This window comes from Lotus japonicus, chromosome 1, assembly GCF_012489685.1.
Source record: "Lotus japonicus ecotype B-129 chromosome 1, LjGifu_v1.2".
Taxonomy (NCBI): domain Eukaryota; kingdom Viridiplantae; phylum Streptophyta; class Magnoliopsida; order Fabales; family Fabaceae; genus Lotus; species Lotus japonicus.
The window spans coordinates 14,599,671-14,622,265 of NC_080041.1; the positions used below are offsets into that span (position 1 = coordinate 14,599,671).

The following is a 22,595-nucleotide window of genomic DNA, read 5'->3' on the forward strand; positions in this document are numbered from 1 at the left end:
AAGCCTCCTTTCCTTTCTTCTCCCAACCTTCAATTTGGCCACATCATTAAACCGAGAACACTCCTCCACCCATAATCGGAGTCACGACTCTGAGAACAGAGAGATCAAGAGAGAGAAAGAGTGGTAATGGAGAGAAGATTAACATATTTCTCTTTACAGATATGTGCTTCTTTCTTATTTTTTTTAATTTTTCTAATAAAGTGGAATAAATGATTGGGTGATGGTGGTGGGTGGGTCGAGGGCTGTGTGAAGAGGTTGGTCATGAACAAAAAAAATTGTTTAAAAAACAATTTCTTTTAATTCAAAATACTTATAATCTGCTCCCTTCCTTATATAACTTTACACAACTAATAAGTTATTTACCCTAGGTAAACCCTAAGAATAAGTTGTAAAATTGTAGTATTCAAATCTCAATGAATAGTGATTAACAATAGAGGAAATAAGTTTAAAAAAAAATAGAGGAAATGAGAAATTGACCATTGACTTTATTAATAGAATCACTCTCACACTCACACTCACACTCACACTCACACTAGTCCCCACACCAGCTTAGTCCAGTTTCAAAAACCCATACCCAAAGTGTAATCATTGCATTGATTACAAATTCAAAAAACCATCCCCAAAATGTAATCACAGTTATAACCCCAAATCCAATGGCAATTCAATTTCTATAGAGCGCCAAATTCAACTAACAGAATCAGTTTCAGTTTCCCTTTCAGTTGGTTGAACCCTCTTCTTCCTCTCACTCTCTCTGCACCATGTCGTTCTCCCTCATCGAACCCTGCAAGAAGCGAAGGCGAGTTCCCAAGATTTTCCGGTTGCACTCTTTCGGCGACGCTGGTTGCCCCATTGCGCCTTCGGGTCCCTTCCGCGATAACGTTCGGTTGTTTCTTCAAGAAGCTGGCGAACTCGAAGATTACACCGTTTTGGGTAACCCTCTTTGGGGTACCCTTCTCATCCATGGCAAGAGCAACCAGATGGCTCCGTTCTACACCCTTGAAGAGAACGTCTGCAACTCCTCGAACCCCTTCTGCGATCACTGTCGCTGTGTAGGTACGTTGCGAATTTCGATTCTTGATCTGGGTCGGTTCAGTTTGCAAGAAAATCGATTTGTTGGGTTGTTTGATGAACTGGGTCGGCTCAATTTGCAAGAAATTTGATTTCTTGGCTTGTTTTATGAACTGGGTATAGTTGAATTTTGCGTCTGTTTGTTTTGATGGTTCTCTAGAGGGTTTTTTGTGATCAAGGTCTTTGTATATGGGTATTTGCTATTGTTGATGATGCATGCTGATATGGGTTGTTTGCCAATTTTGGATTTGTATATCACGGTGCTGATGATGATTTGGATTCAACTGATGATTTGTGAAAAGGGTCTGTTTAGTTTTCCAAGAATCTTTATCTGTCTTCTGTGTGGGTTTTGTTATTATGATTTTGGTAATTAGGTCTCTATATTAGATACTGAAAATGGGTTGTTCTTGATGTTGATGCCCATGTGAATGATAGGTTGGAGTGGCCATTTTGTATCCAAGAGAAAGTACCATTTTATTATACCAATGGATAATGGGTGGCATAAACCCTTAGGTGAGGGTGCTCTTGATAATCAGGGTCATCTCTTGCATGGGGTGGTTCATTCCAATGGGTATGGACATTTGGTCTGTCTTAATGGCATTGAAGGGGGATCCAAAGTTCTCAGTGGGAGAGAGATCATGGATCTCTGGGACAGGATCTGCACTTGTCTTCGAGTGAGGTAATGAAACAAATACTTGATCCTAGTTTAGTTATTACATTTCATGAATGAAGAGTCAAAATTTATTGGATCTTTTCTTTGTGTGGCAGGAAAGTGGCTGTGGAAGATGCTTCAAGGAAGAGGTCTATGGATCTTCGCTTACTTCATGGAGTTGCTTATGGGCACTGCTGGTTTGGGAGGTGGGGATATCGGTTTTGTCGTGGAAGTTTTGGGGTGACAGAGGAAAACTACTCTCAAGCAATTGAAACTCTTGGCTCTTTGGAGCTTGATGAGATTGTACAAGATTTAAGCAAGACAAAGCATCATAAAGAAATCAAACAAATGGTTCGCAGCTATAGAGATATGAGTGAAAGCCAGATTATCACAATCAGGGATCTTCTCAGGTTTATGCTCACTATCAAGTCTCGAGCTCCTAAGTCAAAGGTAACAGTCACTTCTTCTGCTGCTGCTACTTCTTCAGCATTCATCTCAAGAAATTCCACCAAAAACCCACTTTCAAACAGACCAAGTCCCATGAAGGAAAAATCTGCGAGGTATAAGAAGTTCAGCATTGCAGTGGCTAACATGGATAGCAGGTGGCCCACAAGGAGGCTAGAGTTTGCTGCACAAGTGATTGTGGATGCACTGAAAGACTCGGGTTCTGGTAGGATGACAAGGCAAGATGTGAGAGATGCTGCTAGGCTCCACATTGGTGACACAGGCTTACTTGACTATGTGCTGAAATCAATGAACAATGTCATTGTTGGAAACTATGTCGTTCGCCGCATGGTGAACTCATCAACAAGGATCCTGGAATATAACATTCATGAGCTTGGCAAGAAGGGATTCAAAACCCCTAAACTGGAACCCCCTGAGGTAATGGCTCTTGAAGATCCCGAAGTAGAGTCATCTTGGGAGCCTGGCAATGATGTTTACAGTGATGTAGTTTATCTCTACAAGAATGTGATTTTGGGGTACCCAAATTCAGAGCCAGTGGACTTGTCAGTTCAGACAATTCTTGACAGCAGGCACTTTGTGAAGGAGTGGCCATTAAGGGATGAAATGGAGCAGGTTTTGACATTCATTTGCTGCTTGAAACCGAATTTCGTTGACAATTTGAAAGGGCCACCTTGTGGTGAGATTGTTGTGGTTCCACTGCATGCAACTGTTGGGGATTTGAAGCAGGCTGCTGAGATTGCTCTGAGGGACACTTATTGCATTGCAGACAGGCTTATAGTGACAGACATCGCAGAGTTTATGGGTGTGAGAGATGAGGAAGTGCTTTTTGGACTAGTTGAATCAGGGGTGGAGCTTTGTGTGAGGGGAATTAGTATAGATCTGTGCACACCATTGAAGTATCAGGGCGGGTCGGATAACTGGAAGGTGAGATGTGAATGTGGAGCACAAGATGATGATGGGGAGAGAATGGTGGCTTGTGACATTTGTGAGGTGTGGCAGCATACAAGGTGTTGTGGGATAGATGATTCTGAGACAGTGCCTCCACTCTTTGTGTGTTCTGGGTGCTGTGATTCACTTGTGCCACCAAGGATTGATTCTGGCCTTGATAAGGATTGTTTTGATGGTTTTCTGATTTCAACTGAGCCAACCCATTTGCTGGAGTACGGGTATGGCTACTGAAGGCGGCTTGAGTACTGGTGCAACACTTGTTGATTTAGTCACTACACTAGTTTCTGTTCTGATTTCGATTCTTGGTTTTCATGTTTCTTGTAAATATACTTCTTAGAAGTGCTCATTTTTTGTAGGTGATTGAACTTTCTATATCATTTTTTGGATGATATGAAAATTCTAATCTTGTAAAGGGAAACAAAATAAGAAAATAGAAGGAATAATACTTCAATCATATTGGCACTTCTTCCTACCATCTCTACCTTTATGCTCTTAAGAACATAGATTAATCACTGTCATTTGGCAAAGATATTGTGTTATACTTCTGTGTTTCTCCCTGTTTCCTCCCTCCCTTTCATCTCTTTCCTTTGGCACAAAATAATAGGTCTGAACTTCTTAAACTTAATGTTATTTTGGCAAAAGATATCTATTTTTGGTGAGGCAAAGGTGTCCTAAAAGAACTATTTTTTGTTTCACTTGAGAGAAATTGATGTTAAGACTTAAGATGCAATAATATGGATATTTAGGTGAAATCTTTGTGAAAGGAGGGGCATTTCCCAGTATTTAATCACAGAAATGCTAATTGTTACAACAATAAATCTGAGCTTTTTCCCTGCGGAAAATGTTCGTTCTAATCGAAACTTTTTGGCATAAGCCATGGTGTACTAGTACTGATCAATTATTTCATTCACTAATTCATTAGATGGGATTGTATCTATTATAATATAGTAATCCTGAAGCGCGCGCTATAACGTTGGCAAGTCAGCTTTTTTATTTTCAATAAAACTTGCCACATAAGCTTTTAAACTGACGTGTCCTTTCTCTCTTAACGGATTCCTAACTCCTCACATCTCATTTGTTTCTAATCCCCACCCTACTCTCATTATTTATTTTCTCCTCTTCTTCATTGCAGCCACCAGCACCGTGTTCCACCACGCCAACTACGTCATTCGGCTCATCATTCCCATTTGTAAAGCTGGCATGCTCGACCGCCCTCGCCCTGTTCGACCAAATGTCTTATCACTAGGTCCCTCAATGCACAGCCAAGTCACTTACCACTTCCCTCACCGCCATTAGGTACGATTCCATTTTGAAGCAAAATAGGGTGAATTGTGAAAAGAGGAAATGTACGCCACATAGTGGTTTCTCCTGTTTCTTATCTTTATTCTGCATCCGACATCATAACCCATAATCAATCTCCTGCTTAACATATCTCCTTTTTATTGTGCCTTATGGCAGGTTCTTGCCTGAAGTTGTTTTGCTCTGGAACATTTATATTATGAGTGAGTAGAGCTAGATAATTGAATGGTCTGGTTAGTTCTGACCTTGCATCCTTATATTTTAATTTGACAGATTTTTGTTTGTTGCTTCAATCTGGATACTATCCCATATGATTCATGAAACTTCGAATGACTGCTTCTTCTACACCAAACTAAAGAGTGCAATTTCCTACTTAAGTCAAGGCACACAAAAAAACAAGTATACATAAAATTAAAACTGCTTAAACTTTTACCCATTTTAAACATCATTAAGGATCCTTACTTCTCATTTAAATTCATATGCAATTACTCAGAGAGTCTGAAGCTCATGAGGTAAAATATTTTAATTTGAGAAATAGAAGAAGGAATTGAATGAAAATAATTAAGGACTATTTTTTATATAAAAATGCTAATAAACCCTGATCTATTTATAATATATAAATTCTGAGGCGCGGAATGTGGCATCGCCAACTCATCTTCATGTTACTACCTACGTTGCAGCGAGTGTTCGCATGGCATGGGTGAGTTTCGTCCATGCGAGCGAAGATGGAAGGGAGATCGGTCCGCGAACGAGCGCTTCCACAATGTCTCCATCTCAATTCAGAACGGGTTCGCGAATGAGGATGCTATCTTAATCGTTTAGAACCAATGGTTAAAAAAACAAAGAACTTTTCATGATTGGCATATATTATGACAGGTTGGTAATGTGGTTATGACATTGGACAATATGATTGTTGTTTAAGTGCATGTTTAGAAAGTGGTTGAATTCATCAAAAAATAAAATTTTATTCTGTTTTTCATACTTTTCCCATTCTCTATGGATTTTCTTTTTACAGTTTTTGCTCTGGAAGGGATTTAGGGATGGTAGTCAAGTTCCTTAGTTGGTGAAGAAACTATGGTATCTCCAAGTTTAAAGTTGATTTGATAGTAGATTGAACTCTTTCCAGCTTGAGCATACCTCAGGTATACATCCACAAACATCACTTCTAAAGTTCTATTTTCAGACAATGCAACCGATTTGAAACATTACATGGGTTCCCGTCAGCTATTTTCCTTCACTTTCCTAATTTGCGTATGATGTTGCAGAGTTTAGGATATGACAATTTAGCATATGACTAGGTCCTCCTTCATTCTAATGAGAGTAATGATTAGTAGCACATACCGCATTGGCACTTCAAATATAGACCTTTTGAAAGGAAAAAAAAAGATATCTCCTAACATTGATACCATAATAAATATCGCAAGTGAAGTCTACACTAAATCAATTGTACCCGCCTGCGCAACGCGCGGGTCTTAGTCTAGTTTAAATAAAGATATATCATTTTTTGTCAACAAATAAAGATACATCATATGTATGAGCATGAGATTAATGGATCTTTTTGTCACCACCTTTAGCCCATTTCCTTCCAAATTCCTTCAACTAAAACTGGATAAGTGGATGATGGCATTGATCCAAAAAAGTGGTTGATTATGTGACTTATATGTTCATCTTTGAATCACTAACTGTAGAGTTGTCAACTTTGTTTCCAATCTAAATAAGAGAAAGCTAAGGAAATAACATGTAGTCTGCTAGAGAATGTATGTTTAGTTGTAGAATAGAAATTGTAAAGAGAGAAAATGGTGAGAAAAAAAAAAGTAAACTTCTAGATTGTTTGATATGAGTAAAATAAGAGAGAAAGTAAAGAGAAGAGAGGGGTGATTAAACTCGACACACGTTTGGTTGAATAGAAAAAGATAAAAAAAGAATGTTACTTTTACCAAAAGTGATAAAACGCAAAAGTGAAAAAATAAAATAACAAATCTATCATCTTTCTCTTCAATTTGGGAAGAGACCAAAAAGTGGTGAATCCCAATTTTGTTCTCTCTCTCTCACCAATCTCCCTCTCGCGTGTACTAAATGTTGGTGAGCCCCTCTCCATTCTAACTCTCTATGAGCAAACTCTCTTTGTCCAAAGTGTCATAAAACAAACACTGCGTGAGTGTGTGAAGCATTGCAGTATTTAGAAGATCCTTATCAACTTACATAGCCCATCTAAGTCCCAATCCTTCTGCTATTATCCTTTCTAAATAGCCAAGGGGTTCAAGATGTTGCAGCAATTAGGAGAGTTCCTGCATTATCTTTGAAGACAGCCCACGTCTAATGGATGCATCAACATTGACTTTAAGCAATCCTATATCATTATTCAATTGAGATTGCCAAAAGGATGTTCGATGAGAAAATGATCCTCATACACTTTTATAAGTGTATACATATAGGCATCATAGAGGTAGAAGGGAAAGATATAGAAAATGAGATGTGATGGGAAAAAGATTGCTTCACATCCATGTTCAGGTGGAAAACAGGTAGAGGAAGGACAGAAATAGAAAGAAAAGAAAAGAAAGAGAGAAAGAGTAAGAGATCTGAAGGGTGATGTAATCGGAAAAAAAGATAGTGAAAGAAAAAAAATTAGATGTGGAAAAGTGGGTGTGAACGAATCATACTTGGATGTGATAGGTGGTTTGATGGAAAATGATCAAAGATAAAGGGGGAAGAGAATGAAGCGTAAAGAAATCAATGTTCAATTCATTGGTTTCAAACATAAAATTATAACCTCCCCCACCCCATCCCCAACCTCATAAAAGACTACCATAATAAAACAACAAAGTTGCATGTAATATAGAAGACCATGATGCAGTGCCACATGATAATAACGAAATTCAAGCAACAACAAAAAAACCAGAATCCAGAATTTTTCTGAACTTAATCAATAGATGAGTAATAAAGTTGCATTAACTTTATTAAAAATGACCAGAAACCGAAATGTTTCAGGATCTTGAGACTCTTAGAAGAAGGGAGCTCTGTGGGGTATTCCCTTTCTTTTCCTTTTCCGCATTGAGGGTTCAGGGAATTCCTCCTTTTTCTCCTCAGGAAGATGTGAGGGTTCAGAAGTTTCCTCCTTTTTTACCTCAAGAAGATTTGGGGGTTCAGAGGCTTCCTCCTCTTTGATAGACATGAAGGGAGGAATTGAATCATCAGGCTTCTTTGAAACAGCTATGGCCTGAAAGTTCAGATCATAAAAGTCAGAAAAATACTAACTGTGAAGTTCATTTTAATGGCAAAAGCGTGACAAACAGGGGGAAATAAATGGTTGAGGTTGTCAAATCACAGTCGGCACCTTGCAAGAAATAGAGCAGTAGCGATACAGATAAGGTTCAGTCAACCTTCTGCTGCAGGTGTTGCACGATGCCTCGTCATTTGATGACCTACCAGTGTGCGGGAGAGGACACAGAGAAATCACCAGTCGCTTGTTGCACTTGTAGGGCTGCAACCAAAGAGGAATCAAATCCAGATACATAGTAAAGAGAGCAATGTTATATCCTCCTATAAATCCTTGTAGTACAATATATAGAGAATATATTAAATGACAAAAATGTGTGATTTATATACCACTCAGTTAGTTAGAGTTAATACTGGGTTTTCTAGTTAACAGTTAAGGATGTGACTGTACTAGTTATTCCATCAGAATATTTATCTGTGTGATTTCAACACTTATTTGTGATAGTCACCTACCGAACTGGTTTTCTATTAGCTAAGTTGCCATGTAATAAAACAGGGCAATGACTAATAGTGAAACCCTGCAGGAGAATATTAGCTAGAAGTCCTAGCATAAAACTAGCAATATATTTAGTGATTATCCAAAGCTGTATTATATCTATGTCACAACTTTTAATGCCACAACTATGCTGATACAATTGAGAAAAGTTATTTATAAGCATTGATCTCACAACTATTTCAAGAGTCAAATAACATAAACAGAATGAAATCTTTTATATAAAGCAATGACAATAATAACTTGAGCTGTAATTAATCAAGCTATGCTTGGAAAGAGTACCCAACAGCACAACAGAAAGAAAAATGTAATTCATTTCAATCAATTTCAAGTACACATATAACCTATTTTCTAGTTGCATTCCACAAGAAATACAATCAAGAATCTTCTACAACTACTCCATGTGAATTTAAGCAACTAGTATTCAACTAGTGAATAAAGTAACGAAAAGCCCACAACTCTGCACGGAATCACATAAGTTTTAAATGCAAAACTGAAAATATTAAGTCACAAACTTTTGATAAGATATTAATATCTTACCTGGATTTCCGAGCAGTCAATATGCTTTTCCATAGCAGCAAGGCAGACGACATCTTTGTAAACATGTCTATAGATTTTCAGTATATTGTGATGGCGATGGGGACCTGATGATATGCAAAATTGGCAAGCTGACAGATTGCAGTCTATGCAATATTTATTCAACTCATTCCTCCGAGATTGATGATCAGTACAAAAGCTAAAGAAAGTTTTCTTCAGAAAATTCCCAAGCCACTTTGGCTCGCTGACGGCCACCTGCTCATCCTACAAAATAAACCATGTAAGTTAAGCTTATTGAAGTTACAGGGGGAAAAAGTCTAATCATTGTTTAATATCCTTCTTTCTATTTGTTGAGTTTCAATAATTCTTTTGTTTTTATTTTCATTTTCTCCAGCTGTCATGCATAAATGTTAGCATATTGCAGTTGGAAAAGGATGTCATTACACTTTTATGCATACGTTCAAACCCACTTTGTCGCTTTTCTGTGCCTCCTTTCACCATTAAGACAGAAAAACAGTAAATATAAGCCAATACAAGTATAGGTAATCTATTAATTCTAAATTATAGGTTAACCAAATAAGATCCAGGCATTTACTACTGCTACATGTTTGCTCAATTGAAATCTTTCAATGTGATCTTGAATGATAGTAAATGTCAGGGCTCCAACTGGTTTAGTGCAGGAGAAGACAAGAACTTTATCTGAAGAGTTAACTATGCTAACAAGACGAATTGAAAAGGGGTTATCTCAATTGATAAGCTTACCTATCTTACTTCAAACAGAATCGAATATCAAATATTATAGTGAGCAGAACAACCATGATGAGACGCTATGAGATTTTTAAGTAGTTTGTTTGGTATTACATTTCAGCCAGATGTATGAAAATTGGTATCAACTCACAAATAAAGAACTCTTACAGTTTTGTCATCTCTAACATCAATTTACAGGATTCGTTTTACTTTTTCTAATTTAATCTTGATTTTCGAAGCATTTAAAACTAGAAACCAAATCTTCAGAATTTTGGTGATTCCAAACCACTTTTCTATAACTATTAATTGATTTTGTTCTTCTCTTTTTATGGTTACAAGGAGCCATAAAACAGTGTGTGCTATTCTTAAGGAAACAAATCAACCATGAACAATGAATTCATCTAGAGTGTCAAAAATGTAATCCCTATTAAAACAAAAAGTTGTCACCTAAATGAAAAAATACATGAAAAAAGAATGACTAAGAAACCAGGGACAATTAAGCCTTTGCTAAATGCTGCTCAATTCAACATGTAAGAATATATAGATAACAAAATTTTCTAGTCACTTACCATGTTCATTTTTCTGGAGGAAGAAGCACTCCTCTTTCCCTCCTGCAAAATAAAATGGAAAATTAGGTTTAAATTTCAGAATGAAAAGATGATCAGGGAGGAATCACAGTTTCAATTGGATGAATCCAGCTAATGGATGAAAAGAAAATGAAAAGGGGAAAAAGGGTAAACCTAGAAATCCGCCTTTCTAGTATGATGCTTTGTTTTCTGACCTAGAGTTAGTTCATATACTAGGTGGACAAAGACAAACTAGTTCAGCGAAGACTACGCGGATGAAACTGAAGCGTTTTCAATCAACTTTTTTTCTTATTCAGTAGTAGCATGACACAAGTTCATTTGACAATGACATTAATTAGCTAATGGCTCGAAGAAAATTGTCACCAGCGATTTCGGTTTCATCTTTATGACCCTAATTACAATCCTTCCCTAGAAAGACATTATAAAATCCAGAAGAAGCCATTTCACGGAAGTAAATATTTGTTAAGATAGAGAATTAAAGGACAAAAGGGAAACAAATCTGAATGTGACCTCCAAATCGGACAATCAGTAATGTCACGAGCCAACTATCCGAAAAGTCTAAGTTGTTGGTGAAGACACATGAACGGTTTTATATTATATTCTAATACACCCCATCACGCAAGAGCCCATTGGGCTTGAAGTGTGGACAATGCAAAAGCTCATCTACCATGTACTAAAATTAACTTTTTATTAGAATAATGGGAGCAACAAGGGTTGAACTCTAGACCACTTAGTCTATTGTAAGACCTAAGATTTTAGAATTAAATAAATAAATAATTTCCAGCTCACGCATAGGATTCTGTGTAAGCGTGAGAGGAACTTGACTTTCGTTTGATGGTTGGATTAATATTATGAAGAGGAAAGTTCAGGAAATGACTAAGAATAGTACTATAGTCGATATAGTTATAGCACAAGTAGTATTTACTTATACCTAGGACGAAAACGTTAGTAAACGACTAATTTGCACTTAAAGACACGATGGAAACTAATTCCAAAAATCTTCAGAGAAATGTTAGAACTTCTCTTAATCCTTCCATGACAAGCGTTTTGATGCGAAACCCTGGAATGCACGAACGTCCGATTCTAATTCTCGGAGGTTTGCCGAAACTAAAACCCTGATAGCTCAAGAAACCTAGAATAAACGGTTGATGAAGACTTTTTCTATTCAGAGCTTCAAACGAAGATTCCACACGCGTACACCTATTTCTTTCGATGTTTCCAATCTTTCTTCAGAAAGAAGTTTTCTCATCCGACATTTGCTGCAAAAAGTAGTTTTTCGGGTTGAATTATTTCATATCGCTTTTTGGATTGTTTCATTTATTCCAAAACCTTGATTCAAGTTCCGGAAACTTGACATCGGAAACCCACTCAGAATTCACGGAGTATTGCACAGGAAAAATCGGAATCGGGAAATATTTGTTTTGCCAAGTTTTTGACCAATCTATAAATAGCCAAAAAATGTGAAATATCTTCATCTTTTTCATGCTTTGGCCGTGAGCTTCAAGGAGGAAGGAGGAGAAAAACTTTTCGCCGATACTTGCCTGATCGTCCCACAGTTCGTTGCTACGCGTAGGCCTCAAGGTACTGATGCTAATCCTTACTTCTGATCGTCAATTCTGTCGCTTTACTCTATGTCTTTCTGTGCTCAAAGTTTTGAGCTTTTTGTAAAACTGTCCAAATAACTTCATCTTTCTATCTAAACTTATTCCCTGCGTGCCCAAGAGCATGTTTAGCGGATTACATTTCGCCGATTCTCGCCGAATTGCCGCGAGTTTCAATTCTGCTCATAATACCCATTTTTGGCTAAAGTTCCGTCCTTTGGGCTTAAAACCCTCGACTGAGCTTAGCGTTAGAAGGATTAGTCGTCATAATCGTCGTTGGTATCGACCCCATCTAATTTGTTTTTCGAAATTCTGATTTTGAGTTTCTGAGCTAAAAATATTGACCAAAATACCCCTGCGATAGTTTTCGATTCGATAATTTTTCTGAGAGTTTCCCTGGCCTAGATATCGCCTAAGAATACCTAGGAATTGATTTAGATCGAAGAAAAAGTTCGGAAACCCTATTTTTGAGAGTGGCCGAAACCTATAGCGTAGCTCTTTCGATTGTCGAAATTTTAGCGTTGGTTTCGTGTCATTCCGAGTTCTGTAGCTCGAGTTATGCCCGTTTTAGCGAACGAAGTCTCCGTTGTCAATTTGTGCCTAAATAGGAACTCTGAAGCTTTAGAAGCTTTCTTTACGATTTCGATTAGTATTGTTAGATCGTGTTGCTCCTAGTGAGGCTTGAATTGATGATTGTGTTTCCTTGTTCTAGGTTCACAACTTCCATGCCCAACTTCTACTCACGAAGGTAAGGGTAACTCAGTTTTAGAGTGTCCTTGAGTCTTGCCTGCTTTTATTGTAAGATCAAGGTTTGATCAGTGGTTGCATCTCTATGTTTTGATGATTACAATTAAGGTTTGTGATGATGAACAATTGTGGTACCCTAACGTTTGTCTCTTTTAAGTTGTGACAAACAGGTTCTGAATCTGACCCAAGCCTATTCGTTCAGAAGAAGAAGAACCAAGGGTTACTAAAAAGAGAGCTCATTAACCTACCATGTTCGTTCTGAACAGTGGCAATTACTTCAGAAGCTCTGAAGATGGAAGCTCTCAAGAAGTTCTGAAGAACTCAAGTCAGAAGTTCTGAAGACCAGATGTTCCAGTGGAACGGTCCAGAAGCAGAAGACTCAAGTTCTGAAGACTTACAAGAACTTGGTTCTGAAGGCCCAAGCTATTCTAGCTCTGACGTTCAGAAGTTCTGAGGAACTCGTTCAGTAGCAGAAGTTGCATGGTCAGAAGAATCCAAGCTTCAATCTGACGATGATCAGAAGCTTCATCAACGTTCATCTGAAGCTTCTTCATCTCAAGTCAACTGGTGAAAGGACAGGTCGCTATCACAGTACAATGTCGTACAAGTCTCAGTCTGTCCGCCACCTACCTTGTACAGCCTAGCAGTCTGATATTACAGAATTGACACTCCAACGGATAAAACCCTAGCAACGGCTACATCACAAGTCTTGGAGTATATAAAGGCTGAAGGAAGAAGAAAGAGGCTAAGAAACCTTGCTGAAAATATTCAACATATACGAACCATTCTCTTAGCATTATTTCTTCATTGTTCTTAAGCATCTGAGTTTACTATTCGCTTGTTAGAAGCACTCATTGTAAACCCGAAACCTTTTACATCATATTGTAAAGTTCATCAAGAGACCAAGGTTGGTCGGATCTTGAGAGGACTGAATCAAGGCTGATTCAGTATTTAGCTAGTCTTAAGAAGATCGGTAGATCAGCTTCTTAAGAGGACACTAGTGAGAAAATCAGTGTACTGTTAGTCACTTAGCAGGTTGCAAAGTGCAGTTGTAACACTCATTGATTTTAGTGGATTGCCTTCATCAGAAGAAGGAAGAAATCACCTTCACAGGTGGACTGGATTAGCTTGAGCTTTTATCTCAAGTGAACCAGGATAAAATACTCGTGTGCTTTACTTCCTATCATTCAGCACTTAGTTTTTATCCTTGAGTTTTGAAAAAAGGCCAAAAGTTTACCCGAGATACAAAAACTCTATTCAAACCCCCCCTTTCTAGTGTTTTTCGCACCTTCAATTGGCATCAGAGCTCCGGTTCTGATTTTAACACCTAACAGTGTTCAGTGATCCAGAACCTTGTGTGAAAAACAAACAATGGCCCAAGCCAATACTTCCGCTGACAACAACAACAACAACAATCAACTCAGAGCACCAATCTTTGATGGTGAAAAGTTTGAGTACTGGAAAGATAGAATAGAATGTTATTTTCTTGGTACTGACCCAGATCTCTGGGATATGGTCATTGAAGGCTATACTGATCCAGTAGATGCTTCAGGTGTGAAGATCCCTCGTTCTGAAATGACTGACGCTCAGAAGAAGCGTTTCAAGGATCATCACAAGGCGAAGTCCATGCTATTCAGCTCAATATCATATATTGAGTATGAGAAGATCTCTGACAAAGAAACTGCTAAATCCATCTTTGACTCCTTGGTCATGACGCATGAAGGAAATGAAGAGGTCAAGGAAACCAAGGCTCTTGCTCTCATACAACAATATGAGCAGTTTAAGATGGAATCTGGTGAAACCATTGAGGAGATGTACTCAAGGTTTCAAACTCTGATTGCTGGAATCAGAGTGCTAAACAAGGGCTACTCTACTGGTGATCATGTCAAGAAGATTATCAGAAGCTTGCCTAAGGAGTGGAGAGCTTTTGTCACTGCACTGAAACTCTCCAGAAATTTGAACTCTCTGAAGTTAGAAGAGCTCGTGAGTCATCTCAGAAGCCATGAGATTGAACTCAAAGGAGACAAGCCTCAGAAGAAAGACAAGTCTATTGCTCTTAAGTCAAAGTCTGACAAAGCAAAAGCCTATCAGGCAGAAGAGGAAAATTCATCTGAAGAGCTATCAGATGCGTCTGATGATGAAGAGCTGTCTCTTTTCACAAAGAGGTTAAGCAAACTCTGGAAGAACAGAAATATCAAGGGCAAAGGACCAAAGAAAAGTTCAGGAAGATATGAATCTTCATCTGGTCAGAAGAAGTCATCTGGAAAGGAAGTCACTTGCTTCGAGTGCAAGGAATCTGGGCACTACAAGAGTGACTGTCCCAAGCTCAAGAAGGATAAGAGACCAAGAAAAGTCTTCAAGAAGAAAGCCCTCATAACCTTTGATGCAACTGATTCTGATGAAGCTGAGTCAGAAGAAGATGAAGCTGTTGAGGCTCTAATGGCTACCACTAGCAAAGGTGCTGGAGCTTCAGAAGATGATTCAGGCTCTGAGGATGATGATGAGGTATTCTCTAACTTTTCTCTATCTGAGCTAAGAACTGCCTTATCTGAAATAATGAAGAAACATGATATTCTGCTAAATAAGCATAAAGAACTCAAAAAGAAATATGCTGCTAAAACCAGTTCTATAGAAGTTCATGAGAAGTCAGTCTCTGAACTCATAGATGAAAACTATATTCTTGTTAATGACAATGCTGTTCTTCGTGCTAAAAACGATGTGCTAGAAGATCAACTTGCATCATCTGATGTTAAGTATGAGACAAAGTATGAGAAAGCGTTTCAAAAGTTCCTTGCAAAGGGCATAGACAGAAGTCTTATGGCTTCAATGATCTATGGCATGAGCAGAAATGGGAACAATGGCCTTGGCTACTTTCAATCCATGGAAGATAAGTCATCTGAGCCCAAACGTGAACCATTGCATAAGCATTTCGTTCCCGCTGGCATGGTCATTCCAGAGAAGGTTAAACCAAAGATGGTGAAACCAAAGGGAAAGTTCAAACTTGACATGTCTAGATACTATACTCAGGTTCCTATGCATTATCCTCCTGTTGCACCCAAAGTTCCAAGAACTTCTGGGAAAACTAACAAGAAAGGACCCAAGATATGGGTACCTAAAACAAAAATTATTCCTGTTGCAGACATCTTATGCAGCTCAGTTAAGACACCTGTCATGGTACCTGGACAGTGGATGCTCGCGACACATGACGGGCACAAGGTCTATATTCCCAGAATTGACACCGCTTAAGTCAGGAGGAGACGTTGGCTTTGGAGGAAACCAGAAGGGAAAAATTATTGGAAAAGGTTCCATAGGAGATGGAAAAACTCCAGTTATCAATGATGTACTTCTGGTGGAAGGATTATTTCACAACTTGCTCTCCATAAGCCAAATTGCTGACAAAGGTTACGATGTGATCTTCAATCAAACTGGATGCAAAGCTGTTAGTCAAACAGATGGATCCGTTTTATTCTCTGGGAAGAGAAAAAATGATATTTACAAGATCAGATCCTCTGAACTGCTATCTCAGAAGGTCAAGTGTCTCATGTCAGTTAATGATGAGCAATGGATCTGGCACAGACGCCTAGGACATGCAAGTCTCAGAAAAATTTCTCAACTTAGCAAGCTAAATCTCGTCAGAGGATTGCCTCATCTGAAGTATACATCAGAGGCTCTATGTGAAGCCTGTCAAAAGGGTAAATTCACCAAGAAGCCTTTTAAAGCAAAGAATGTAGTATCTACAACAAGGCCCCTTGAGCTACTTCACATTGATCTCTTTGGACCAGTGAAAACTGAATCCATTGGAGGAAAGAAGTACGGGTTAGTCATTGTAGATGATTATAGCAGGTGGACATGGGTAAAGTTCCTAAGGCACAAAGATGAAACACATACTGTGTTTACCAACTTCATTACCCAAGTTCAGAAGGAGTTTCAATCTTCCGTGATTACTGTCAGAAGTGACCATGGTGGAGAATTTGAGAACAAAGCTTTTGAAGATTTATTCAACTCTCAAGGAATCTCTCACAACTTCTCTTGTCCTCGCACTCCTCAACAAAATGGAGTAGTTGAAAGAAAGAATAGAACTCTTCAGGAGATGGCTTGCACCATGATGCAAGAATCAAGTATGGCCAAGCACTTCTGGGCAGAGGCAATCAACACTGCATGCTACATTCAGAACAGAATCTCCATTAGACCAATTCTGGAGAAAACTCCTTATGAGCTATGCAAAGGAAGGCAACCTGATATTTCTTACTTCCATCCCTTTGGAACCTGTTGCTACATGCTCAACACCAAGGAGCAATTGGGTAAATTCGATTCTAAAGCTTTAAAATGTTATTTTCTTGGTTATTCTGAAAGATCAAAAGGTTTTAGAATTTATAATATTATTCATCAAACTGTTGAGGAATCTATCCAGATTAGATTTGATGATAAGCTTGGCTCAGAAAAGTCAAAGCTGTTTGAAAGATTTGCAGATTTAAGCATTGATTGTTCAGAAGCAAATCAACCAATGAAAAGCCCAGAGGATGTTACTTCAGAGGCAGAAGCATCTGAAGATGTTCCAACAACTTCTGATCAACTTCAGAAGAAGAAAAGAATAATTGCTTCTCATCCAGAAGAACTGATCATTGGCAACAAAGATGCTCCCGTCAGAACCAGGTCTATGCTCAAACCTTCAGAAGAGACTCTTCTGAGTCTGATGGGATTTGTGTCTCTCATTGAGCCAAAATCAGTTGATGAAGCTCTTGAAGACAAAGGCTGGATTCAAGCAATGCAAGAAGAGCTAGATCAGTTCACCAAGAATGATGTATGGACCTTAATGCCTAAACCTAAAGGTTTCCATGTCATAGGAACCAAGTGGGTGTTCAGAAACAAGCTGAATGAAAAAGGAGAAGTAACAAGAAACAAGGCAAGACTGGTAGCTCAAGGCTACAGTCAACAAGAGGGAATTGATTACACTGAGACCTTTGCTCCTGTAGCAAGGCTTGAAGCTATAAGGCTACTGATTTCCTTCTCAGTAAATCACAACATCATTCTCCATCAGATGGATGTCAAAAGTGCATTCCTCAATGGCTACATTTCAGAAGAAGTGTATGTCAAGCAACCTCCAGGCTTTGAAGACAACAAACATCCAGAGCATGTCTACAAGCTCAAGAAGTCACTCTATGGATTGAAACAAGCTCCCAGAGCGTGGTATGAAAGGCTAAGCTCATTTCTTCTACAGAATGAGTTTGTAAGGGGTAAAGGTGACAATACTCTTTTCTGCAGAACCTATAAGAATGACATTCTTATAGTTCAGATTTATGTTGATGATATCATTTTTGGTTCTGCTAATCCCTCCTTGTGCAAGGAATTCTCTAAGTTAATGCAGGCTGAATTTGAAATGAGCATGATGGGAGAACTTAAATACTTCCTGGGAATTCAAATAGATCAAAGACCAGGAGTCACCTATATCCATCAGAAGAAATACACCTTGGAACTTCTGAAGAAGTTCAACATGAGTGACTGCAACATCTCAAAGACTCCAATGCATCCAACATGCATTCTTGAGAAAGAGGAAGTTTCCTCTAAGGTTTGTCAGAAGCTCTATCGTGGAATGATAGGCTCTCTTCTTTACTTAACTGCATCTAGACCTGATATATTGTTTAGTGTGCATCTCTGTGCTAGATTCCAATCAGATCCTAGAGAGACTCACTTAACTGCTGTTAAGAGGATTCTCAAATATCTGAAAGGAACCACTAACCTTGGCTTGATATATAGAAAAGCATCAGAGTATACACTTTCAGGTTTTTGTGATGCTGACTTTGCTGGAGATAGAGTGGAAAGGAAAAGCACTTCTGGAAGCTGCCATTTCCTTGGATCAAATCTTGTCACGTGGTCAAGCAAAAGACAGAACACAATTGCCTTATCAACTGCTGAAGCAGAATATGTCTCAGCTGCCACATGCTGTACACAAACCATATGGATGAAGAATCATCTAGAAGATTATGGGCTGTCTCTGAAGAAGGTTCCTATTTATTGTGACAACACAGCTGCTATCTCACTCAGCAAGAACCCCATTCTACACTCAAGAGCAAAGCATATAGAGGTAAAATATCATTATATTCGTGATCATGTTCAGAAGGGCACTCTATCACTAGAGTATGTTGATACTGACCATCAGTGGGCAGATATTTTCACTGAGCCCTTAGCAGAAGATAGATTTTTATTTATTCTTGAAAACCTGAACATGGATTTTTGTCCAGAGTAAGGTTTTCTTCAGAACTTCTGACCATGGTACTTCTGAAGTCATCAGATGTTACCTCCTTCAGAAGTTACTCGATCAGAAGCACTTAACCCACTGGTTAAACTTCTGTGGTAGACAACAATACACGTGTCACCTCATTTGTGACACAGTTCCTTGAGTTGCGTGGAATATCTGCTATAATGATGATGTCTACTCTCCTCTACTATGCTATTTTCAGACTATATACTTTATAACCGTTGATCTTGCTTTTAAATTCTTAGAAAAACTGTCAACGGTTACCATTAAACCCACTATATGCACTGTCACACACGATCTCCCTCTCACTTACACTTACGGTTTTGAAACTCCCGTGTGCATTGCATTCATTCATACTTCTCCCTCCAACATTTCCCCTTTCTCTCTGAACCCTAAAAACCTCATCCTCTAAGAATCATGGGCAAATCAAGGAAACCTAAGGCGAATGTTTCTGCTGCTACCACACAAACTGCCAAAGATCAGGAGAAGCAAAGATTCGAGGAAGCTCAGAAGATTCTGAATGCACCAAATGTAGTCACCTGTGCAAAGAAAGTGGAAGAACTAAATGTGTGCTGCGAAGCAAGAATTGATTTTGATAATCTTGCTCAACATGGGTTTGATATCAGGAATCAAGTCGAGTTGCAAGGATGGTCTGGGTACTTCAACAGGCTCGTTGGTCCAATCTATCACAAATTGGTTGTCGAGTTCTGGAAAAATGCAGTGTGCAATGACTACTACGTCGTCTCCCATGTATTGGGCAAGAAAATTGTGATCTCTGAAGAATCTATTGCAAAGCTGCTGGGTATGAAGTTCCAGGAGGGAAAAAGGATCAAGAATGTTGAAGCAAATGTTGCTGGAATGAGGACCGTTGTCAACAAGGCGCTCTATGATAACTGGTCTTACGAGAAAACCAAGTACAGCTTTAAGGACTTGAAGTCTGAGATGAAGATTTGGCAAAAGATCTTCATGAACTGCATTCACCCTAGAACTGGAGGAACTGATTACCTGAATGCAACTTAGAAGGTAATCATGTACTACATTTCAACTGGTGAGCTTATATGTCTGCCATTCCTACTTTTCAATTATCTGAAGGAGTGTGTGGAAAAATCAAGGACCACAACTGGTTATGAGAACAAGAGATTCATCTCCTACATTCCGTATGGAAGGCTACTGTCAGACATCTTCGTTCAAAACAAGCTTGTTAAGACTCTATCAGATCTTGAACTTCACGAAGATCTGGCCACGATAGTTGGTGATACCCTCAATAGCACAAAGTTGAAGAAAATGCAGATCATTGAGAAGATCAAAGTAGCTCCCAAAGAAGACACTTCTGATGAAGTTCGTCAGAGAAATTACCCCATTGATGACTTTCCTATCTGGTCCAAGAAGGACAATCCAGCATGCATTCTGGAATATGTCAGGATGCTCAAAAGTCAAGGTGATCCAATCACCCTTAAAGAATTTGTTAGCACTCTTCCTGACAGTCCTCCTAATTTGGCTACCAGGAAATCCAGGAGAGCAACAAGCAGCAAGCCCTCAGACCCTAAGGGCAAAGGGATTCTGATAGAGGAACCTGCAAAAAAGAAGGCTGCTTCCAAGACTGTGATCATCAGGGAACCATCTTCCGAAAGGTCTCTGAAGAGAACCTCAACTCAACAACAACAAATGTCTGATTCTGAAAGCTCAGAAGACACATGGGAAGATTCCTTAAGTGAGGAAACTGAAGATGAAGACAGGCCTCTTGCTAAGAGACGCAAAATCATTCTTGAGGAAGAGGAAGATGAGCAGGATGACCATGAGATCATCCAGAATGTAATTCAGGGTATAAGAGACTCCTCAGAGGCTGAAGAATTCACAGATTCTGATGAGGTACACTTGGTAAGAAGAAGAAAGCTGCCTCTGAAAGGTCCCCTTCAGCAGAAAGGGACAGTTGCAGAACAAGCATCTGAACCTACCTCAGAAGTACAACGTGAAAGAAGATCTAAAAGAACTTCTGATCCAACAAGGGCTGTCAATCTCACCAGAACCTCACCCATCAGAAGCCCCAGTAAGGTAATTACTGAAAGCATTAATTCCGATTCTGCTTTAGTAGTTATACCTGAACAACCCCTGCCTATATCTACTTCCATGCCTACCTTAACCCAAACAGCACCCACTCAACCTCAAACACAAACTGCACCTCAAGCTCCTACTTCATCCATCCAAACAGCTACCACAGCCATCCCTTCCACTCCAATTTACACTTCAACCACATCCATTTCAACTGAACCAATACCTCCATTCAATTCCTTCATTCAAGGCATTATTCAAAGTGAGGCAACTCTAAAAACCTTAGTTCAGCAATTCTCTCCCAATCCTGCATCCACTCCACACACCTTTGTCATAACCCAAACTGGTGAGATCCCTGCTGAGAAAGAGAAGGAAGATGATGATGTCCAGATCCTTGAGCCGCCTTTCAATGTGAAACCCCTTCAACAAATTGCTTCCAATTTTGAAGATCGGATTCCAGACGCTGCTGAGACCTCCTATGTATCCTTGTCCAATTACTCAGCAGTCAACTCACAGGATCTGAGTTTCACTTCACCTGAGAAAACTGTCACCTCAAGACAAAGGCCAGATACTATCTCTGAAGCTGAGCATATGAATGAATCAGATCACTCAGGCGTCGAGAAGGATCATGAGATTGATTCAATTCCTTCTGAGCACATGGAAGAATCAAATGCTTCGAGCTCCAATGCTGCCAGAACTCCTCAGCCTGTTCTGACCCTGGCCACCTCCTTCCTCCCTCAGAGTCTTCCTCAACTCATTCAGGAGTTTTCTGCAGAAGCAATCAGAAGGGTGAACTGGCTGTATCAGGTAACTGATAATCAGTTTGATGCTTCTCTTGTTGATAATCTATGGTCTGCATTTGAGAGTTGGTCAGAAGGCAAAGGTTATGAAGTTCAGAAGCAGCTCAGCAGGGAGAAAAGACTCAGAGTTCATGATGCATCTGAGAGGGCCTATGAGCAGAGGCAGAGAATGCTGCACAAGGTGTGCGAGCCCTTGAGACGCGCTATGGCTGAAAGACCATGTGTTGTCTCTGAATGCACCTCAGAAGATGCTGTGATGTTTTCAGCAGAGGAAGAAGAAGAAAGCACTGATGGCATAGTCATTAGGGAAGATGCAGATGCTGATGAAGTTCAGAAGCCAGGGCCAATTCAAGTTGACATTGCAATGTCATCAGAGGCTGAAGTTGCTCCTCATGTTCAAGCTCCGGAAGTTCCCACATCTGATCCAGCTCCAGAATTTTAGCTGCCCGGATCGACAGGATTCAAGATGATCAGCAGCGATTGTTTCAGATGATTGAGCAACAAGGACAAGTTCAGACTGCGCAAAGCAAGCAGATTGCAGAATCATCAAGCAAAATGGAGGCCATCATGAAGTATCTAATGGAAAACCTTCCCTCCTCTTCCAAGCCATGATTCCTCATCTCTATCATGCATACATTTAATTGTTATGACCGCATTTATTTTATGCTGACTATGTTTAATTATTTCCTATCTGATTCAATGCACCGTCCATTTAGTAACTTACATGCCTTTATGATTTGATAAGTTTTCTGCATGTTTTTCTGTTACCTTTTCTCCTTATAATCTTCGCCATCCTTCTACTTCATCACAAAGCAACTCACTCCCTCATCATTCTGTTTCATTCCTCCTTGTTCAAGAATGACTTCTGTCGATTTGATTTCTGAACTCAAGACCTTGGTATTTGACCAAGTCTTTCCATGGAGTGTTAATCTTTCCTCTTCTGAGATCTCTCAAGCTATTGAGAAGATTGAGCATCTTCTGACCTGCTGGCTCACTTCTCATCAGACACTCTGTCTTCAGAACCTTCAAGAAGTTCTGAATGACCTCCTCCGTCTGACCAATCGTCGGAA

At 39.3% G+C, this 22,595-nt stretch overlaps 2 protein-coding genes and 1 long non-coding RNA gene across 3 annotated transcripts; 2 read left to right on the forward strand and 1 right to left on the reverse strand.

Moving 5' to 3' along the window:
- Positions 1-542: 542 nt before the first annotated feature.
- Positions 543-3,587, forward strand: LOC130733776 (PHD finger protein MALE MEIOCYTE DEATH 1). The gene is made up of 3 exons (XM_057586032.1): positions 543-1,053; positions 1,504-1,747; positions 1,837-3,587. The coding sequence occupies exons 1-3, from the start codon at positions 759-761 to the stop codon at positions 3,362-3,364; spliced, it is 2,067 nt and encodes a 688-aa protein (XP_057442015.1). The 5' UTR covers positions 543-758; the 3' UTR covers positions 3,365-3,587.
- Positions 3,588-4,228: 641 nt separating this feature from the next.
- On the forward strand, positions 4,229-5,805 carry LOC130731625 (uncharacterized). The gene is made up of 3 exons (XR_009016764.1): positions 4,229-4,429; positions 4,592-4,665; positions 5,113-5,805. It is a non-coding gene; the product is annotated as an uncharacterized LOC130731625 (long non-coding RNA).
- A 1,519-nt stretch (positions 5,806-7,324) lies between these two features.
- On the reverse strand, positions 7,325-9,090 carry LOC130733777 (uncharacterized protein At3g50808-like). The gene is made up of 3 exons (XM_057586033.1): positions 8,742-9,090; positions 7,767-7,913; positions 7,325-7,649 (listed from the first exon to the last, which is right to left on the reverse strand). Exons 1-3 carry the CDS (start codon positions 8,772-8,774, stop codon positions 7,434-7,436), a joined length of 396 nt encoding a protein of 131 aa, XP_057442016.1. The 5' UTR covers positions 8,775-9,090; the 3' UTR covers positions 7,325-7,433.
- Between the last annotated feature and the right edge of the window lie 13,505 nt (positions 9,091-22,595).

Coding starts and splice junctions, on each gene's coding strand:
- LOC130733776 (XM_057586032.1), top strand. CDS start 759: ATGTCGTTCTCCCTCATCGAACCCTGCAAGAAGCGAAGGCGAGTTCCC. Junction 1,054..1,503: donor CGATCACTGTCGCTGTGTAG/GTACGTTGCGAA, acceptor TGTGAATGATAG/GTTGGAGTGGCCATTTTGTA. Junction 1,748..1,836: donor TGCACTTGTCTTCGAGTGAG/GTAATGAAACAA, acceptor TTTGTGTGGCAG/GAAAGTGGCTGTGGAAGATG.
- LOC130733777 (XM_057586033.1), bottom strand. CDS start 8,774: ATGGAAAAGCATATTGACTGCTCGGAAATCCAG. Junction 7,914..8,741: donor TTGACTGCTCGGAAATCCAG/GTAAGATATTAA, acceptor CTTTGGTTGCAG/CCCTACAAGTGCAACAAGCG. Junction 7,650..7,766: donor ACTGCTCTATTTCTTGCAAG/GTGCCGACTGTG, acceptor CTGAACTTTCAG/GCCATAGCTGTTTCAAAGAA.